Source organism: Plecotus auritus (assembly GCF_963455305.1).
Source record: "Plecotus auritus genome assembly, chromosome: 12".
In the NCBI taxonomy this organism is placed as follows: domain Eukaryota; kingdom Metazoa; phylum Chordata; class Mammalia; order Chiroptera; family Vespertilionidae; genus Plecotus; species Plecotus auritus.
In genome coordinates, this window is record NC_137778.1 from 15244260 (window position 1) to 15265890 (window position 21631).

At 35.6% G+C, this 21631-nt stretch overlaps 1 protein-coding gene across 3 annotated transcripts in view; it reads left to right on the forward strand.

The window, feature by feature from the left end:
* RPS6KC1 (ribosomal protein S6 kinase C1) overlaps positions 1-21631 on the forward strand; it is a 134936-nt gene that overhangs the window by 26279 nt on the left and 87026 nt on the right. For all 3 annotated transcript variants that reach the window (XM_080647944.1, XM_080647945.1, XM_080647946.1), the window contains 2 exons: positions 368-461; positions 13542-13901. In XM_080647944.1, the coding sequence (XP_080504070.1) occupies positions 368-461; positions 13542-13901 (454 nt within the window). The remainder of the gene's footprint in view (positions 1-367; positions 462-13541; positions 13902-21631) is intronic.

Here is a 21631-nt window from a genome sequence, read left to right on the forward strand (position 1 = left end):
AGCCATGTATTATTATAAACATGATAGTATTCCTATTGAATTTTTAAATAATTGACTATTTTTTAGAGTAGTTTATGTTTACAGAAAAATTGTGCAGAAAGTATTGGAGTTTTTCCATATATTCCCCTCCTCCCTCACAGAGTTTTTCTATTATTAACATATTGCATTGGTGTGGTACATTTGTAAACATTGATGAACCAATATTGATATTTCTGTTGATTTTTTAAAAAGCTATTGTAACCTCATTTAATAGATAGTTTTTGTAATCCTTATACAATACCCAGTTGAGAAGTCTATAGTTCATTTATTACTGATTTTTTAAAATACTGTTATTGTGAATGACACACAATTACTCTGATCTTTTTAGGGTGGAATAATTAATGATGGTTCTGAATTGATTGGTCCTGTTGAAGCTTATTCGGATTCGCTCACTGATAGCTTTCCTGAGTGTAGTACGGAAGGTAAGAGATTTTATTTTTTTTCATTTCAGTGGTTTTTAGTGTAGAAGATTAAATCATATTTACATTGCCAAAAAAAATGGATATAGGAATTTGGGAATACATCATTAATTCTAAGATTCTTTTTACTTTTTTTCACATTTTAATATCATTGATATTGAGTGCATGATACTGGGTTGATGATATCTTGCATTTAATTGACAGCTTTTTTCTTTCTTAGTAATATATAAACTAATGATTCCTCCTACAATCAATGCCATCTTAAATTTGATGAAATGTGGTATAATGAGTGTTCAGAATTTGTATTTTCTATAGTAAGAATGCCTTGGTTAAATTTATTCAGCAGCATATGATCTTTAGACAATTAATTTTTTAAGACTGGCTTTAAAAGTTTAGTCATGTACTCAGAAAAAAAATTTAAGGCAGTTTTAGTGTTTTTGATATGTTTTATAATAACATGAGTCTAAACAAAATCAATTTTTGTACTTCTAATCATTTTAATTAAAGAATGCGTAATCTCTTGTTTTATTTCTCTATTAAGCCATCTTTGATTTTTTATGAAGATTTAAAACACGTACTTTTTGGATTTTTGAATTTCCTTAGCTAGTTTTTTTTTTTTTCCCCAGGGAAGACTTTGGAATTGAAAAAAAAAGATTTAGGAAATAGGGATGGGGAGAGTCTTTAAAAATAGATAATTAGGTTTGGCTTTACTGTATTGAGAAGTGATTAACTTTTCTTGTTTTTCATGGTGGCTCCTGTTGACTTAAAAGCAAAGTATCCATTGAGTCCTCAATATCTTGGACTCCATCCTGAATCAGCCAAGGTCATAGAAAAACATTGTTGACAGTAATATTACTTTACAGTCTGTCATGTTTTTGGGGAAAAATATATCTGTTCTCCATGACCTATTTTTATCTGAGATCCTTGTTAGGCTTTGGAAGATGTAGTCTCTGCTTGAGTTCTGAACGTGATTCTCTTTCTAGAACTGGGTTCCTTGGAAGGTGACTTACGGGATAACATGATCTGGCTGTTGCCTCAGAGGTACTCTCCTCCTGAGAAAGAGGGAGAGTGTTTTTTCTGCCTGTAAAATGTGCTGATTTGATGATGTCCAGTAGAGGACAAGTAGGACAGATATTTGTAGGAGAGTATTCAATGAGGAGAACAGCTCTTGGAAATTGCAGAAAAGTTTCTTTTCTCCTTTTTTTAAAAAAAACACACGATATTTATTGATTTTTTTACAGAGAGGAAGGGAGAGGGATAGAGAGTTAGAAACATCGATGAGAGAGAAACATCAATCAGCTGCCTCCTGCACACCCCCCACTGGAGATGTGCCCACAACCCAGGTACATGCCCCTGCCAGGAACCGAACCCGGGACCCTTGAGTCTGCAGGCCGACTCTCTATCCACTGAGCCAAACCGGTTAGGGATGGTTATATTCTTTTGACAGCTACAATAAGCCCTTGTGGCTAGGTGGGAGTCCGCCATGGTGAGAAAAGGGTGTTTCAGGAGCCCATTTTAGTGTAAAATAATCAGGGATGGGAGCAATACAGAAGTCTTTTGTCCTTTGCCATAGTCTAAGAGGGAAAGGGAAGTGCATTATTATTAGGAATGACTTTTCTGGGTAAAAAGGTGGCTGTATCCATGTTAAAAGAGGTTTCTAAAGCTAAGGTGAGTTAGTAATTTATTGTCCAGTCTGGGGGATTTTTGAGAATTACAATAAAATAATAGGCATAAACCAGGGCTTCCTCGGACAAACTGGGCAGTATGGGCTACCCTACCTAAAGCAGTTAAGAGTTTGCCTGTGGAATTTCAAACAGATGGCTTTTCTTTGTAAAGGCTTTATCTTTTAGGAATATGCTTTAAGAGAAAAATTAAGGACAACATTTTTGTTAAAAACTTAGGAAAAGACTTATGATACCTAAAAGAAATAGTGACATTTTTGTCCTTTCAGGGCATAGTTTAGTTTTCCAACTGTATTACCATTCTAAAATACACTGATCCATTAAGAATGAAAAACACGGAACTGGAAATGCTGTTGATACTTATGTTTTTTACCTTCCCTTTAAACACCTCTATGTCTGGTTAATTAATCCTGCTGAAAGACACTTGGTTGACAAATACAGATTGGAGTGTCAGACAGCTTGCAAATTCATTACTATTTGAGAGGGGAAATGACTTAAAAAAATGTTTTTAATTGATTTTTTTAGAGAGACAGGAAGAGGAGAGAGAGAGAGAGAGAGAAAGGAGAGAGAGAAAGAAAAACATCAATTTGTTGTTTCACTTCTTTATGCATTCATTGGTTGATTCTTGTATGTGCCCTGACCGGGATCGCGCCCACAACCTTGGTGTATTGTGACAACGTTCTACCAACTGAGCTACCTGGCCAGGGACAGAGGAGAAATGACTTTTAATATGTATGTGTATGTGTGTGTATTTTATTTATTTTCTGCCTTGCCCCACCTCCCCCGTCGCTATATATATATATATATATATATATATATATATATATATATATTGATTTCACAAAGAATCATTGATCATCTGCCTCCTGCACACCCTTTACTGGGGATTAAACCCACAACTGAGGCATGTGCCCTTGACTGGAATTGAACTTGGGACCCTTCAGTCCTAAGTCTGACTCTATCCACTGAGCAAAACCAGCTAAGGCATGGGAAATGACTTTTAAATATCATGAAATTGTCTGGCATACTGGGCAAGTGTAAGATTTACTTTCATACCAAAAGGTCTGCACACCCTAGAGACAGGCAAGGGAGAGGGCCTCTAGTACAAGGGCAGGAAAGCGGGCAGCCCGCCAAGCCCCACAGGTCTGCAGGGAAATGGGAGGGTTGTAGAGGGATTGTGGTTGGCAAGTGCATTTAGAGCCAAAATGTGAGGAGGTGATTCACTCAATAACAACTCCTCTGAGTGCAGTATTTTAAATGGTGTTTTGAAGGTGATTCATTTTTCATACTTCTGATTTAGTTTGCTGGTGGAATGAGGCAGAAGGGCACATCTTAATATATAGTCTGCTGTTTCAAGGTCCTTCAGGTGGAGTTAGAATGACATGGCAAGTATATCACCTCTCAGAGAACAGATGTGTAGGCTAAGTGATCATTATTTTTATTAGTACCATAAAAATGCAATCAACAAGTTTTAAGTTACCTTGAAAGAAAGTTTTCTGAGGAAAACAAAAAGCTGGATTACTAGTAGTGGCTTAAAAAAATTATTATTTTATAGTACAGTGGGATAGAGGAAACCCCTTTAAGATTTCATAAAACCAATAATTTGGTAATTAACTGGTAAATACATTTTATGTAATATGAAATTGAAAATTATAAAGTTCTTCAGTAGGTTTTTAGATAAAAAGTTAATATCATTTTATGTTTTTAAGATGAAATGCTGGTTACTCTTGATCTCCCTTTGTTCAGGGAAATTAAACTATATATTTTCTCAAAGATGAAAGGTTTAATTGATTAACATCTTATTTCCTTTTTAAACTTCCATCATTTGCTGGATTAAACTTACCTATGAAGTTCCTGACATTTGTGGAAACCTGACCAAAACAATGCATGGGAATTGAGCTTCTTGACATGTTTCTCTCATCTGTTGGCCTGTTTGAAGGATGTAGTTTGCTTTACTGCCATGCTGGCCTTGATATTGGAGCCTTTGATGTTGGTATAGTCTCATCTGGTAACCTGTGTCATTTCCTCTTCCTAATACATTATTTTACTTCCTTTGCAGTTTTGGGAGGGACATTTTCCAGGTGTATGCAGCAAATAAGAGAAAATAATTATGTGATCATAACCACAAATACAAATTGGGAGATCAACATTTTATATGAAGCAGATCTTAAACGTGAATATTTTTAAATGTCTCCTGGAATAGTTAAATCTTTTTTTTTTTTTTTTTGCCTTAAAATTTTGGGTTAGAAGCTTCTAAGTGCTTATTCTAACAATTGTAGACTCTAGAATGATTTTTTAGGCTGTCTTGAATTAGCCATTTTAGAGTAAATGAGATGTACATTTCAAAGATAATGGCATCTCTTGCTGGTCTATGTAAGGGAACTCGTAAAAGAACTCTTAGTCCAAGATTTGTGTGTTTACTTGATGGTAGGGTAATAATTTTTTTGCACTATGTAGATAAACATGAAAATTAGAATTAATATGTGTTGAATAGAATAATGTAGATTATATTTGACATTAAATGTAATCAACATTATATTATGTTAGGGAGATAATTGGAAAGGCATGTAGTTATTTAAGCTTGAAAAAAATTCTGTTTTAAAATAACATTTTTGTTTTACTTTTTATTATTTGTGTTATTTTCATTTAGTTGATTTAAAGTTGATGCTTTGAGGCAGGATAATTTTTAAAAGTAATATTGTTCAGTTTATTGGCTACTTAATAACCTAAATATATTTTTAAGGCAAACTTATAGTCTATACACTACAAGTAGTGTAAGATGACAAAATATAGAAAGTCTAATTAAAAGTAATTTAAATTTACGTAGAATTTATAGCAAATGTCCACTAGGTGGCACCATGAGAACTCCAAATCTTTTTACTAAGATTCGTCTGGTCCTGTATTATATTAGAGTATGCTTATTCAGTTTGAAGTTTTTTTTTTCTCTTAAGGGCTTACATTCTTAACTTTTATTCACTGTTCTTTATTAGCAGAAATTTCTTTGGCAGGGGACTTTAAAATAAACAGGAAGAAAAGAACAGGCCATTATTCTCAAGATAAACACAAATGAGAATGTGTCATCGTGTGTATGTGTATAATAATGCAGATAATACAAATTATAAATATTGACTCTTAAAACTCTGGGGCTATCAAGGATAATGCTGAACTTAGAACTTTAGGGGTTGGGTGAAGCAAATAAAGTTATGATATGTTGTGGGAATGGGTTTTAGAGTTGAAGGAACATTAGGGAACATATAGATGAATCTCTTAGTTTACAATTAAAATTGGAATTTCAGAGAAGGTGAGCCATGTGCCTCCGGCAGTGAGGGCCTTCCAGGTTTTAATAGCAATCACAGAACTGTATTTTATGAAGTGAAGAGATTTAATTTTATGGAGAGGAAGGTTGTGGGAATGCTTATTTGGTATAGAAAGCTCAGTGTGAGCTACTTGTGTGCTGGTAACAAACAGGTATGATTTGCAGAGAAGATTCTGGAGAGGAGCAGCATGAGAAGTTCATTAGGTAGAAAGGGAAGCCAACTCACAGATCTTTGTTGTTCATGATAAGATAACAGTATTAGGGTTATAATTGTGATGAATGTGTTGTTTTCTGAGTTCATTCTGTTTTCCACCAAATAAATATACAGAAGCTATTCTGATGCTCTCTTCAAAAAGTTTCAAGGGTGAAGAATAGACATGTTCCAAGGATGTTATAAATGTGAATCATCAAAGGAATGGTTATTTTAGTAACAATAGCTATTTCTAAATGAGGAGTTGGTAATCAAGTACAGGAATCTTAACTGGCATCAGAATCTTAATAAGTTTTAGATTTATGTTTTCACTTAAGTCATATTTATAAGGCCTTATTTCTTAATGGAGACTGATATGTATTTCTTCTGTCTCAGGGTGACCTTTGTTCTGCTGGCTAGATAACTTGCTTTGTGTGTAAAGCATGAGTCATTGCTACTAGGAAAAGCAGAAATTCCCTTTCCTTGACTCTTGTAATATGTGAACCTCAGGGCTCAGTGAAAGCTATCAGCTAACAATAATGAGGCCATGTATTTTTATATATAGTCCACCATGAGAGACCACCTGTTGTTCTAAAGAAAACTGATATCTTTTTGCAGATGGTCTTCAAATACAGATTTCTGATAGTTTATAGTATAAAGATTTATTCTGTGGCAACTCAACCTTTTCCCCTGGTGCTTGTCTTTCAGAGATGGTGTCCTAGACTAGACTGCCTATCTGAGCAGTTCAAAGCACAGAAAGTGAGGGTAGGTAGGTAGACTAGGATCTTAAATAAAACCCTTATGTCTGTAGCTGCTTTTTAACCAGTCACCTGGGGCCCTCTAATGGCCCTGAGACTTGAATGTCTGTGAAATGAATCTGGAGGCAGAATGCTTTCATAGAACCTTTGACTCCCCATCCCACCCCCCTGCTCTCATCCCTTCCAGAAAAGGCTTAGGTTTTTGACTTGATGGTATTGGGTGAAGGTTGCACCTTTTACTCTTATGATGGCCCAGAGGGCCCCTTTAAACATGGACTGACTTCAGGTTGGTTTAACTTTTGACAAATAGTCTCTGTATTGTCAATTGTTGCTCTGTCTCATCCACAGTTTTCTTCCTGCTCACCTTAACTGAAAGCTTCTTGTTTGCTGCTCCCTATATCTTACTCACTAACTTTCCTTCTGGGTTATAGAGAGCTAGTTTCCACTTCATGTGATATTTAGATTTATGTAAAGTAGGTTGAATGACAGGACTGATTTCCAGGACTTGAGCAGGCACTGTACGAAATAGATATATTAAGGATATCAGAGGAATAAGCTAGGTACTGAACACACACACACACACACACACACACACGCACGCACATTTATTGCTGTGGTGGTGAAAGGGGGTGTTCTTGAGCTGTTTGGGAAATACTTCATTGAGAAGAAGGGAATTTAGAAATTACTTAAATGTAGAAGAGAAAGTATCAGAATATTAGAAAAGATGATTTGATGCAGTGCATGGTGGAGGACATTTGATAGGCTTAGGCTTTTTAGGTGTGGTAGGGTGCATCATAAGAGAAGAATTAAAGGAGGAGGATAGTTTGGGGTTAGTTTGCTTTAAACAGATCTGTCTTTGTATCATTTCTACCTTCTCTCTCTTAAGTTAGGAATTCCTGGGCATTGGCTGCTGGATATTTCATACAGGCCAGTATTTCACAAATGATGGCTGTATAACAGATTTATACTCAGTTCCTAATTTTAGCCCTTACTGCATCTCCTTTGATATTCTCCATGTACAGAGAGCCTGGAGGGCTTCTCATACACATACAAGATATATGATTAGCATTGCCTGTAATCCCACCATACTGAAAAAAATTACTTTTAGTGTTTATTGTACCTTTCTAGCTTTCCCCCCCGTGTGTTCTTAAAAATGTGTTTTTATTGATTTTTAGAGAGAGAGGAAGGGAGAGAGATAGAGAGTTAGAACCATCCCTGAGAGAGAGAAACCTTATCGATTAGCTGCCTCTGGCCCGCCCCCTACCTGCGATCCAGTCTGCAACCCAGCATGTGCCCTGACGAGGAATTGAACCAGTGGTCTCAGTTCCTGGGTTTATGCTCAACCACTGAGCCACACCAGCCGGGTTGTATTTGTGTTTTTAAATTATAATTATAATATATATCCATACACACACACACACACACACACACACACATATCCCACTTTGCAGTTTGTCATTTTTGCATAATAGAGCATGAATACTTTAGCATTAAACATTCTTCTATACATACTTTTTAAAAAAAATATATTTTACTGATTTTTTTACAGAGAGGAAGGGAGAGGGATAGAGAGTTAGGAACAAAAATGAGAGAGAAACATCGATCAGTTGCCCCCTGCACACCTTCTACTGGGAATGTGCCCGCAACCAAGGTACATGCCCCTGACCGGAATCGAACCCGAGACCCCTCAGTCCGCTGGCCGATGCTCTATCCACTGAGCCAAACCAGTTAGGGCTATACATACTTTTTAATAGCTGTATAATACTTTATCATAGAGATGAACCATACTATTCTATTGTTAGAAATTGGTTATTGCAAAATTTTCACTAATTTTTGTGGTAAATAGTCTTATATAGAGATCTTTTTTTCGTATCTCTGATTATTTTAGTAAAAACCGCTGAATTGCTTGGTCAAAGATATAAGCATTTTTTTGCATCTGATATGCCTTGCCAAACTGTCCTCCAACAAGGTTAAACCAGAACAAGTCTTTTTATTTCCCTTTGCTTCTCCCAGTTAGGCTAAAAAAATTCCTCTTCCTAATCTGCTTGTTTTTATTTGCTTGCTTACTTTGAAAGATTCATTTAGAATTAGATAGAAATTGAAACAATTTATATAGAATACTTATTTCTTACTTTATTTTGCTATCTTTCTTCCTCGGTACTTTGATGGTCTTACTTTTCTGATGTAATTTTATTTAACCATGGTTTCCTTTGCTAATAAAATAAGGTTGGAAAGGTAAGAGGAAATATGACTATGATTTTTGTGGTCAAAAGCCAAGAAACTGAGTATACATAACTTTACCCTCTTGCCCTTTGGTGTCATTGTTCTTGTGGAAAGGAAAATCAGGCAAAGCATGAGACAGTACAATGTGATCGATGATGTGAAGGTTATAGTGACAAGACACGGGAGAGCTGACAAAAGATCTCTGACAGCGTTTCCTTTCTTTTGTGATTAGCTGCATAAACCAGAAAAAATTTTAAACTTTGTATTTGTTTATTAATTTCAGTGGACTACAATGACACCATTTAAGGAAATAAATTTTCATTGAAATACATAAAATATTTAAAAATTATTTTAAAAATCTCATAAAGTTTGTATTTCTCAGAACAGTAGATCATTTTATAGATTGCTGGAAAAGATTTTGATTTTGAAGTACCGTGTACAGTTGAAATGTCATAGAAATGAAGAGATTTCCACTAGGTCCAATGAATCTCATTGCAGATTATGCATTTAATGAAATATATTGTTTTTAAGGAACAAAATTAATCTGTCTATCTTTCTGTATCTATCTAATCTATTTTATTGAGGCATAATTGACATAACATTAATTAATTTCAGTTGTACAAAATAATGATTAAATATTTGTATTCCTAGTTGACCCTTGAACAACATGGGTTTGCATTGCACAGGCCCACTTCTATGCAGATTTTTCCTTTTTTTTTTAGTAAATATACAGTTTCCCTTCATCTCCCATGTGTTTTTTTTTAAACATATTTTTATTAATTTTAGAGAGGAAGGTATAGGGAGAAAGAGATAGAAACATCAATGATGAGAGAAAATCACCGATTGGCTGCATCCTGCACACTCCCTATTGGGGATCAAGTCCACAACCCAGGCATGTGCCCTTGACTGGAATCGAACCCGGGACCTTTCAGTCCGCAGGCTGACGCTCTGTCCACTCAGACAAATCGGCTAGGGCCATCTCCCATGTTTTGCATTATGGGTTTAACCAACTGCGTATTGAAAACAGTATTTTTGATTGGAGGATGCAAAGAGCTGACTGTATGCATTGTTCTGTGCCATTCTATATGAGACTTGAGCATCTGTGGATTTTGGTATTTGCGGGGGATCCTGGAACCAATCCCTCGTGGATACTGAGGGACTGTAGTTAAGTTTTTTTGGGAGTCAATAGTTATATGTGTATTTTCAACTGTATGGGGTTGGGGTTGGGGGTACCAACATTGTTCAAGGGTCAACTGTATCATGAAATGATCACCACACTAAGTCTGCTTAATACTTGTCACCATACATAGTTATAGATTTTTTTTTCTTGTGATGAAAACTTTTAAGATCTACTCTTAGCAACTTTCAGATATGCAATACAGTATTATTAAATACTAGAGCACTGGTGCACAAAATTGGTGCACGGGTAGGGTCCCTAGGCCTGGCCAGTGATCAGGGCTGATCTGTGGGGCGACTGGCAGGGTGATCAGGGGGGCCCCCGCTGGCATGTGCCTTGGCTGGCCTGGGGCCTGTGGGCTGGGGGCAGCTCCTGCGTTGAGCGTCTGCCCCCTGGTGGTCAGTGTGCATCATAGTGACTGGTCGTTCCGCTGTTTGGTCGATTTGCATATCAGGCTTTTATTATATAGGATAGTTGCCATGGTGTACATTACATTCCTATATCTTGTTTATTTTATAACAGGAAGTTTGTACCTCAAAATTAGTTCTTTATGGGCATTCTGAAGATTTGGAAAAAAAACACACCCTGAAAACAGAATATTTTATTGACAGGATGCCAAAGTCACGTCTAAAGCTGATTTAAAATTTGAGTTTAGCTGCCAGTAACATGTTTTTACCCTAACTTACTTTATTTGGTATGAAATAAACAATTTGAGTCTATAATAGGGGTTGACAATGTATAGCATGTGGGCCAAATCTGGCCTGCTACCTGTTTTTATATGACCTAAAAGCTAAGAATGGTTTTTATATTTTATTTTATTTTATCTTTTTAATATATTTTTATTGATTTCAGAGAGGAAGGGAGAGGGAGAGAGAGATAGAAACATCAATGATGAGAGAGAATCATTGATTGGCTGCCTCCTGCACACCCCACACTGGGGATCGAGTCTGCAACCCAGTCATGTGCCCTTGGCCGCAATGGAACCTGGTACCCTTCAGTCTGCAGGCTGTCGCTGTATCCACTGAGCCAAACCAGCTAGGGCTGGTTTTTATATTTTAAATGGTTGACAAAATTCAAAAGAATATTATTTTTTTGGCATGTTCACTGATGACACAGAAACAATGGTGGGTAAAACTAGTGTGCCAGAGCATGACTCAAAAGAGTGACACCAGCCTATAACAGAAAGCATTGACACACTTGCAGTAATGCCAGTGCTAAGAGCATCCTTGATGAAGCACTAAAAACTCAATTTCATTAAACCTCAGTCGTTGGGTCCATGCCTTTGTTGATATTCTGTGTGATGAAATGGAAGTATACATAAAGCACTTCTGCATACTGAACTACCATGGTTGTCTTAAGGAAAAGTTCTTGTGCAGTTGCTTGAGCCATAAACTAGTTGCTTTTTTTTTCTTGGAACACTATATTTACTTGAAAGGTTGATTAACAGACAAACTGTCATTATTCAACTTGGGAATTTGGCACATATTTTTTGAAGTAAAGGAAGTGAGCTGATACTTGAAGGAGAAAACAGCTGACAGCATGTGTTGCCCCTGATAAAATTCAGGTTTGCAGCCTACAATTAGAATTTTGGAAAACTTGTGTCTTCCACTTTGAGCTTGACAGTTTTCCAATACTTATAGCATTTTCTGGTGAAATTGGTGGTGATAATAACAAATTTGGCTTTGGTGGTGATATTATAATATGAAATTTGTCACCACTTTATCTATGTAGCTCTGGAAACCAGTATTTTCAAAATGACCAATGTGTAATATTACAAACTCATGATGGATAAAAAGATCCATTCAGTGTAAGACATACCAATGAATTTGTGTGTAACAAAAACAAATTTTATGCATAACCCATGGACATAGACAATAGATTGTGAAGGCCTGGGGCGGGGGTGGGCTAGAAGGGGTCAGTGGGGGGAAAAGAGGGACATAGTTAATACTTTCCGCAATAAAAATTAACAAAATACACAAACACAAACAGAAATTTAATTGATAGGAATTTATGTTATGTTCTACATGGCAACTAAGCTTTAAGAAACAACCATTTGTCAAGTTTTGTTGTATTATAAGACAGTCTCCACAATTATTTAAAAAGGCTACTAAAATATTTACCCCATTTTCAATTATATATCTATGTGACATTTTATTTAAATCTTTCAACCCGAACAACATCTGACAACAGATTGAGTGCAGAGAACAAATATGAGGATCTAGCCATATTTTGTTAACAAGATTTGCAAAAATGTAAAACAGTGCCACTTCTCTGACTAAATATTATTTGTTTTGGAAAATAAAAATTTTTAACAATTAAAATTATGTTAACTTTTAACGGCTTTAATGTCTAATTAAAAAGATTATGTCTGTTTTTTTTAAATATTAAGATTGGTAAATATTTACAAATAAAGTCCACATAGAATCTCTTTGAGGTTATCAATCATTTTTGAGAATGTAAAGGGAGGTTTTAAGACCAAGAAGTTTAGTAACTGTTATTGTAGATCATGCTCATTTACCATGAAGTCAGTTATATGAAGTAGGAGAAGTAATTTTCATTACTAAAAATTTTAGCAGCACCTATTTTCCATTTTCTGTTAGAAAACTAAGATACAAATATAGACTAGAATTCTCTCCAAAAGCTGTGGAAGAGTCTGAAAGAAAGATTTCTAAAAATTCTGTTCTTTTATTTTCAAAAATTTTTAATATATATTTTAAAATACATTTTTATTGATTTCAGAGAGGAAGAGTGAGAGATAGAAAAATCAATGATGAGAGAGAATCATTGATTGGCTGCCTCCTGCACACCCTCCCCCCTCCCCCCCCAGTTATTGTATAACTCTAGCAATTATATAATAATTATTTAACTATTTAGACAATATATTCCCAGAAATGCGTTTTTAGATATGGATGGTGACCTAAAAACACACTTCTGGGAATATGTTGTCTAAATACTTAAATAATTATTATATAATTGCTAGAGTTGTAATTTAATGATAGTCTGTTATGCTTCATATGTATTAACTCTGTTCTCATGTAATGCCCTGCATAATAAGTAAAACTGTTAAGTAATTTGCTGTTGGTCACACAAGTTTTAAGAGCTGGGTTTCTAAACTTCTTTTGTACTTACTCTAAAGCTCTTACTCTTTTCCCTTCATCATAATATTATTGTTCATAGCAGCTGTGTGTGCAAGCATGAGCTTGCTAAAAATGGTTTACAAGATCTTGTGGTAAAGGCTCTTTTTGACAAGGCTAGATAAAAACTTATCTTCAGTTTTAGTTTGATAATTAAGACAAGGATATATTCTTCCAGAGCTGTTGAGTGACAGTGCAAAAATGAATGAACTGCCCTGGCAGGGTGGCTCAGTTGGTTGGGGCATAGTCCTCTACACCAAAAGGTTGCAGGTTCTATTCCCAGTCAGGGCACATACCTGGGTTGTGGGTTCAATCCCTGGTCCAGCTGCAGAGGGGAGGCAACCTGTTGATGTTTCTGTCACTTCTTTCTGTCTTTCTCTAAAAATCAATAAACATATCCTTGGGTGAGGATTAAAAAATAAAAAATACAAGTATTGGGAAAAAATGAACGAACTATGCTAAAACAAATTGCTAGACACTGACTTCATCAGTAAATTACAGCCTTCCTAATTGACTTTGATAGATGAAAAAATTATTAGCATGATTTGTATTGTTTGGTTGATTCTCAATTTAATATGTTTACTATTATGATTGTATTTCCAGGCTTCTCCAGTGACAGTGACCTGATATCTCTTACTGTTGATGTGGATTCCCTTGTTGAGTTAGATGATGGAATGGCTTCCAACCAAAATTCTCCCACTAGAACTTTTGGTCTCAATCTTTCTTCGGATCCTTCAGCACTAGGGGCTGTTGCTTATGACAGTGAGCAGAACAAGACAGAAGAACGGGAAAATCGTAGCCTCTTTCCTGGCAGTTTAAAATCCAAGCTTGGCAAGAGAAATTATTTAGAGAAAGCAGGAGAATTCATAAAGCTGGCTTTAAAGAAGGAAGAAGAAGATGACTATGAAGCTGCTTCTGATTTTTATAGGAAGGGAGTTGATTTACTTCTAGAAGGTGTACAAGGTACAGTTTTGTGTATATTAATGTTTCTTTTGTTGGTATCTGGAAAAAACATGTATACATATAACTATTTGTCTTATATATAATACTCTAAAAAAAAAAAGACTGAAAATGAGAAATACTGAAGATTAAATGGCCTAAATATGGCTATCTCCTTCTGGTTACATGACAGTATCAGATACACTTAATTCTCTACTTTGATAAACTAAGCAACAAAGTAGGATTAAAAAACAAGTCTGTAAGTCTCTATTCTGAATAATGTATGTTTTCTCTGACATGGCCAATGGTCACTAGCCTTCACCTCTCTCAGGAGTGTTCACAGAGATTCTTTAGTGCACGTACTCTCAATGGCCTGAAGAGAGGAGATGAAATGGGCTTTTAAACTAAGAGTGCACAAGGTCCTTGGATTTGCCTACTATTTTGTTCTTCGTTGCAGTAAATTCTCAGCTAATGCATGAGAATGATACAGGGCATGTAGAGTTGAATGTTGCTGAATGTCTATAAGTAGAATTTTCCTTTTTTTTTTTTTTTAAAGCATCAGTTTTTGTTTGATTATTTGTCTTTTCCTTATAGAACCAGAGTGAAGCATGCTGCAGTTAGTTACATGACTTCCTGGACACAATAATCTAAGGTTGATGAGACCTTCTTCCAGTGGTTTTCTTTCCAGAAAATTATCATTTTCATTATTTTTTGTGTGTGTGATCTTTGACTTGTTAGTACCATTCGGATTACTACCATCTCCTGTATTATTAACACTTTCCCTGCCCTCACTGTGCCTGTGTCCTGTATTCCAGAAGCATTCTGCTGTACCTTCATTCTTTTAATGTGGTGTAACGATGAATGCTTGGCTGCATGGAGTGGAAGAGGAAGTGTGTGTAGTGGCATCCTAACTGCTTTTTAACTGATTTTGACTAAGTTTCTTGTTTTTAATCCTTCACTCTCGTGTCCACAGCTACTTAGAGCCACCAGCTCCTGAACTTTGGGAGAGATTTAGTGCCATGTCAGTCGGGCAGCTTTCTGGAGTTTCCCCAAGTCTGTAACCACTCATCCATCTCCTTGCTGGCTTCTAAAATTGTGTTGCTGCTATCTTTTCTCTCAGTCTCGTTGTCCTTGTGGGGTTTTGCCTTAAAAATAATTATTTTACAGCCATGTTAATGGAGTTTCAGGAAGGAGCATTTCTCTTTGTTTGACCGATAATGTATATAATTTTAATACAAACTTGGTTTTCTAATAGTTTCATAATCTGTTGGAGTGGTTTTTTTTGTTTTTGTTTTTTGCTAGTGGAGCATTCTGGTCTTAAAGATCTACTCATTTTTCTTTGTCTTAGCTGTTATTTTGGGTTGGGGGTTTAAAATAGGAATAAGTTGCAAACAATCGACTCTGATATTTTTCCCTTTTCTTTTTAGATAATTTTTGTGCTAAAACATCACTACTATTTAATTGACATAAACGACATCAGTGTGATTCTTTTGTCTAAAAGTTATTTGCATTTAACTCTAGAACACTTCATAATGTTACCACTTGATGGCACCAGAAAAATAAAAATCTTTGCTTCACAATAAGAATTATAAATGCATATCAGCAAATAAAAAATATATCATTTAATTAGTTACTTTGTAATTATGGTGGTGAATTATATTTCCACTAGAACTAGACTTCTTTCTTAAGGAATGTTATTATTTAAACATATTTTTTCTATTTAACATATGCCTTTCTAAAACCACAATAGCCATTACTGCCCTGGATTGTTTTTTGTTGTTAATGTGCCATCGAATCCAAAAAGTTATAATAAATTAATTGCTTATAGACTTTTGTTTATTCATAATGTGATCAGTTTTTGTTCATACAGACTGTGGAACTATAATCACAGAATTCTAATTTTTAACCAATGCGTAAAATAACCTCCGTTTCAGTCCTCATGGTTATACATTTAATTGTGTGTCAAAAGTAATTTCAGAGCAGTGCTTCTGGTTCATGGATTATATTTATTTAAAAAAAATGTTTTTTAATCGTCATCTGAGGATAAGTGTTTATTGATTTTAGAGAGAGAGGAAGAAAGAAAGAGAAATATTGATTAGTGAGAGAAACATTGATTGGTTGCCTCACATACGTGCTGTGACTGGGGATCGAAACCTCATCCTGGTGTGTGTCCTGACCAGGAATCTAACTAGCAACCTTTTGGTATATGGGACGATGCTTCAACCAGCTGAGCCACTAGGCCAGGGGATTATATTTAAAAGTATGAGTCTTCTCTTAACAGACACATGGACATTATTTAAAAATCTTTCCCCTCAGTTTAATTGACATGATTGACATATAATATCTAATTAAAGATATACAGCATAAGATTTGATATAAGTATATATTGTGCAAACTTTGCCAACTAAGTTAACACCCATCACCTCACATAGTTATACATTTTTTTGTGTGGTGAGAACTTTTAAGATCTACTTTCTTAGCAACTTTGCTATACAATACAGTATTGTTAACTATAGTCACCATGTTGTATATTACATCTCGTAAATCAAAGTCTGTAACTTTTGACCACTTTCACCCATTTCACCTACCCTCCACCCCCTGCCTCTGACAACCATCAATATGTTCTCTGTTTCTATGAGTTTAGTTCTTTTTAGATTCCACATATAAGTGAGATCAGATAGCATTTGTCTTTCTCTGACTTCATATTTCACTTAGCATAATGTCCCTAAGCTCTACTTATGCTGTTGCAAATGGCAGAATTTCCTTCATATTTATGGTTGAATAATATTCCATTGTGTGTGTGTATGTATACATATGTTTTCTTTAGGCATTCATCTGTTGGTGGATATGTAAGTTGTTTCCTTGGCTGTTGTAAATAATGCTGCAGTAAACATGGGAGTGAAAGTACCTCTTCAAGATAGTGATTTTGTTTCCTTTGGTTGTATACTTAGAAGTGTAATCGCTGGATTGTGCTATATGGTAGTTCTATTTTAGTTTTCTGAGGGTCTGCCATACTGTTTTTCATAGTGGCTGCACCAATTAACAATCCCACCAACAGTGTACAAGAGTCCCCTTTTCTCCACATCCTCTCAAATACTTGCTACCTATTGTCTTTTTTATGATAGCCATTCTAACAGGTGTGACGCGATATCTCATTGTGGTTTTGGTTTGGATTTCCCTGATGATTAGTGATGTTAAGTACTTTTTCATCTTTGTCTTCTTTGGGAAAATGTCTTTGCTGTTTCTCTGCCCATTTTTAAAATCGGATTGTTTGTTATTGTGCTATTAAGTTGTGTGTGTTCTTTATATATTTTGGACATTAACCTCTTACCAGATATATGACTTGCAAATGTCTCCCATTTGGTAGGTTACCTTTTGGTTTGATGGTGTCCTTTGCTGTGTAGAGCTTTTTAGTTTGATATAGTCTCACTCACTTTTGCTTTTGTTGCTTTGGCTTTAGGTATCAAATTAAAAACATCATTGCCAAGGCTGATGCCAAGGAGCTTACTCCCCTGCGTCTTCTTCTCAGGTCTTATGTTCAGATCTTTAACCCATTTTGAGTTGATTTTTGTGTATGGTGTAAGGTATGGATCCTTTTTGTGTATGGTGTAAGGTGTCATCCTTTTGCATGTGGCTGTTCATTTTCCCCAGCCCTATTTAATAAAGAGGCTATCCTTTCTCTAGTGTATATTCTTGGCTTCTTTGTCATAAATTAATTAACCATGGGTGCGTGGATTTATTTCTGAGATTTCTGTTTTGTTCCATTGACCTGTGTGTCTGGTTTTATGTCACTATTATACTCTTGATTGCTATAGCTTTGTAACAGAGTTTGAAATCAGGCAATGTGATACCTCCAGCTTTGTTGTTCTTTCTCAAGATTGTTTTGGGATCTTTTGTTGTTCCATACACATTTTAGGATGTTTTTTTCTATTTTTATGAAAAAATGCCATTGGAATTTTGATAGGGATTGCTTTGAATCTGTATGTTGCTTTGGATAGTATGCACATATTAAACAATATTAATGATTCTAATTCATGAGCATGGAATATCTTTCCATTTATTTTTGTCTCAGTGTGTTCTGCTCATGATTTGTAGTTTTCAGTGTACTGATCTTTCACCTCTTTTGTTAAATTTATTCCTAGATATTTTATTCTTTTGGGTGTAATTTTAAATGGGATTATTTTTAAACTTTCTCTTTCTGATAGTTAGTTGTTAGTGTATAGAAACAAAATTGATTTTTATATATTGATTTTGTATCCCAAAACTATACTGAATTTGTTTATTAGTTCTAACAGTTTTTTTTTTTTTTGTAGAGTCTAGCATTTTCTATATGTAATATGTCATCTGCAAATAGAGACAGTTTTATTTCTTCCTTTCTGACTTGGATGCCTTTTATTTCTTTTTCTTGCCTAATTGCTCTGTTTAGGACTTCCCAGTACTATGTTGAATAAAATGGCAAAAGTGGGCATACTTGTCTTGTTCTTGATTTTAGAGAAAAAGCTTTCAACTTATCACCACTGAGTGTTATATTGAGTATAATGGATATTATTCTTTGAATTGGGGGAAATGGAGCTGACTTGACATTTATGAGCAGAAGAGATGTTTCCTTGGGGAAAGTTTGCTTTAATGTGGCAGAACTGTTATCGAAACATCACAGTAACCAGTAATACCTGTGAGCCATTTTTTAAATATATTTTATTGATTTTTTACAGAGAGGAAGGGAGAGGGATAGAGAGTTAGAAACATCGTTGAGAGAGAAACATCGACCAGCTGCCTCTTCCACACCCCCTAATGGGGATGTGCCCGCAACCATGGTACATGCCCTTGACCGGACTCGAACCTGGGACCCTTCAGTCCGCAGGCCGACGCTCCACCCACTGATCCAAACCAGTCAGGGCCTTATAAGCCATTTTAATTTAACTCTTACTATAAGTTTTTTATCTGTGACCTTGGTTTAGATTGCCATGCTTGATAATAAGTATTTCTGGGTATCTGATAATCCAGAGAAAGAAATCTTCAAGAGCTAAGTAGGAGTGCTTTTTATACAGTGTTCTTATGAGGTGGCAAATGTTGTTACTCTAAATACAAATTACTCATCCTAACTAAACTATTCATCCTAAAGGAGTTTATCTGGGTTGTTGTAGATATGATAAAGAGGGCATGATGTTTTTTATACTTAACTCATGTTTGCACAGCTGAGACTAGATGCAAAATACAATAGCAACGTCTGTTTGGCCATCAGCAGAGAAAAAGCATACCCTGATAGTGGTAACTTTGAATTCTCCTTTTGAATCTGACACTTTTCTTATTCAGGCAGTCTAGAAATGGCTCTTAAAATTAAGGTGTTAAGTCCTCAGGTCTTTATGGATTTAAGAGAGAAAATCCAGAAGTCCAGATTAAAGAAATCAACTTGAATCTTCGAAGAGCATGTTTCAGTACATGTCTTTTCATTTCTGCCTTGTTTGTATATTTCTGTAAGTGGCTGGTGTGATTGTTCTGTATTCTCAGTGTGGAGTTACTGGAATAATTGTGATAATGTAGAGTGGCTAAAGAATGCCATAAAGCTATTAATGAAATGTTTGACAATAATTTATTATTTATTACATGCCTGTACCTGTACAAGGGGGTTTTCCTAGTGTTATTTTTAATTCTCAGAACAAGCCTGTAAGCTGAATTATGGCTGATCATACTGGACTTTGTTTTAGGACACCAAAATTTAGAGGGTTCACACATTTAATATGACGATTTTGAAAGCTTGGCACCTAGTTAGCAAGAGTAATTATTTAAAACAGGAAGCTACCAGATGGTGAGCATTGTTAGTAACATCCATCTGTGGGCTACATTGTGAGCCACAGAGTTGATTTGAGACCTGGTTTTGTTTGTTCTAGGTGTGAAAGTTGCTGGTTTACTCTGTTTGTAAGACAGCTACTGTAATCCTCATGTTACAGGTGGAGAAAACCAAGACTTAAGCAAAGTAAGCAATTTGCTCAATGACACAAGCCAGTAAGAGTTTCAGCCAGGATTTAAGTCTAAGTCTTTGAGTTCAAATCTTGTCTTCTTTCCATTATGCCATGCTACTTCTCACACATTTATCCCCTAATTAGATTAGTGTTCATTTTAAAATGGAGAAGCAACAAGTCTTCTAGTATCTATTTTAAACTTTATTTTGAATAATCATTCTTTTTCTTTTTGTCCACTTGTTTGTTTGCTCATTCAGCCATCTATCCGTCCAGTTGACCATTCAAGTTTTTGTTGCTTAGATATACCACGTGCTATGAAAAGAAATATAAAATATTTCTTTTGTGAAAATATAAAATAAAATTGAGTGATGGCCCTTTAAAATGAGATCCCTTCCTTCCCCTACCCTTTCTTTCTTTCTTTCTTTTTTAAAAAATATATTTTTATTGATTTCAGAGAGGAAGGGAGAGGGAGAGAGAGATAGAAACATCAATGATGAGAGGGAATCATTGATTGGCTGTCTCCTGCACACACCCTACTGGGGATCGGGCCGCAACTCAGGCATGTGCCTTTGAGTAGAATCGAACCCAGGACCCTTCAGTCCTCAGGCCGATGCTCTATCCACTGAGCCAGACCAGCTAGGGCTCCCTTACCCTTTCTACCTCCTGCATACAGTATGTCTCTCAAAATGAAAAAGTTCCTAGATGTTATGTAATTTTTTTGGCAGTCTTGTTGATGTTTTTGGCCAGTAAACTGTTTCTGATACTACGTCTCAGCTAAGAGATACAAACAGTCTTCTGCAATTTTCATCCTGGTAAGTGCTGTAATAAGCAATACCAAGCTATGTTTTTATAGTTTACGCCATCCCTAGTTATATGTGTGCTAGACACTCAGGGATGTCCAGACATATTTCAAAAACTGTGACCTAATATGCTAAGGCACTACATCATTCTGGGTCTCTTACTGGGTCTTTACTATTCTTCCTCTTCCCACTTAGACTAGCTGAGAATTGTAGGGTTGGTTCTAGAACATGTCCAGGCCCTATGAATGTGGTTAGTTCCTGTACACTCATAGTAACATATACCAACGTGCTTTTAAAAGCAGTTTTGGGTCCTAGCTGGTTTGGCTCAGTAGATAGAGCATTGGCCTGTGGACTGAAGGATCCCGGGTTCGATTCTGGCCAAGGGCACATGCCGGGTTGCAGGCTCAATCCCCAGTAGGGGGCGTGCAGGAGGCAGCCGATCAATGATTCCCTCTCATCATTGATGTTTCTATCTCTCCCCCCTCCCTTCCTCTCTGAAATCAATAAAAATATATTAAAAAAAGCAAAAAGCAAAAAGCAGTTTTGGCTTATTCCTTAGAATGAATTACTCAAATAGTAGGAAACCCAAAGGATCAACTTGTTTGCTTTAGAATGGATGAATTTATGAGAAAGATAGCGGTAAGTTTGTGTTTCATAAAGGGAAACAAGTCACTTTTTTTTAATTGCTGTATTTCAGAAATGAAAATGTGTAACTTTAAAAATATTGACCTTTATTGATCTTTTTAAAAAAAACTTTGATTTCTTTATATATATATATATTTTTATTTTAACTGGTTTCTGCTTCTTCCCCTCTTTATTCATAGGTTGCTCTTCATAGTTTTAGATTTTTATCTTAAGAGATAGGTAGAAATTTAGATTATTGATTTGAGATATTTTCAACATAGGTATTTAAAGATATAATGTTCTTCTAAACACTGCTTTCGTTACAGCCTATAAATTTTGTTATGTTGTTTATATTTTCTTTTTTTCCCCA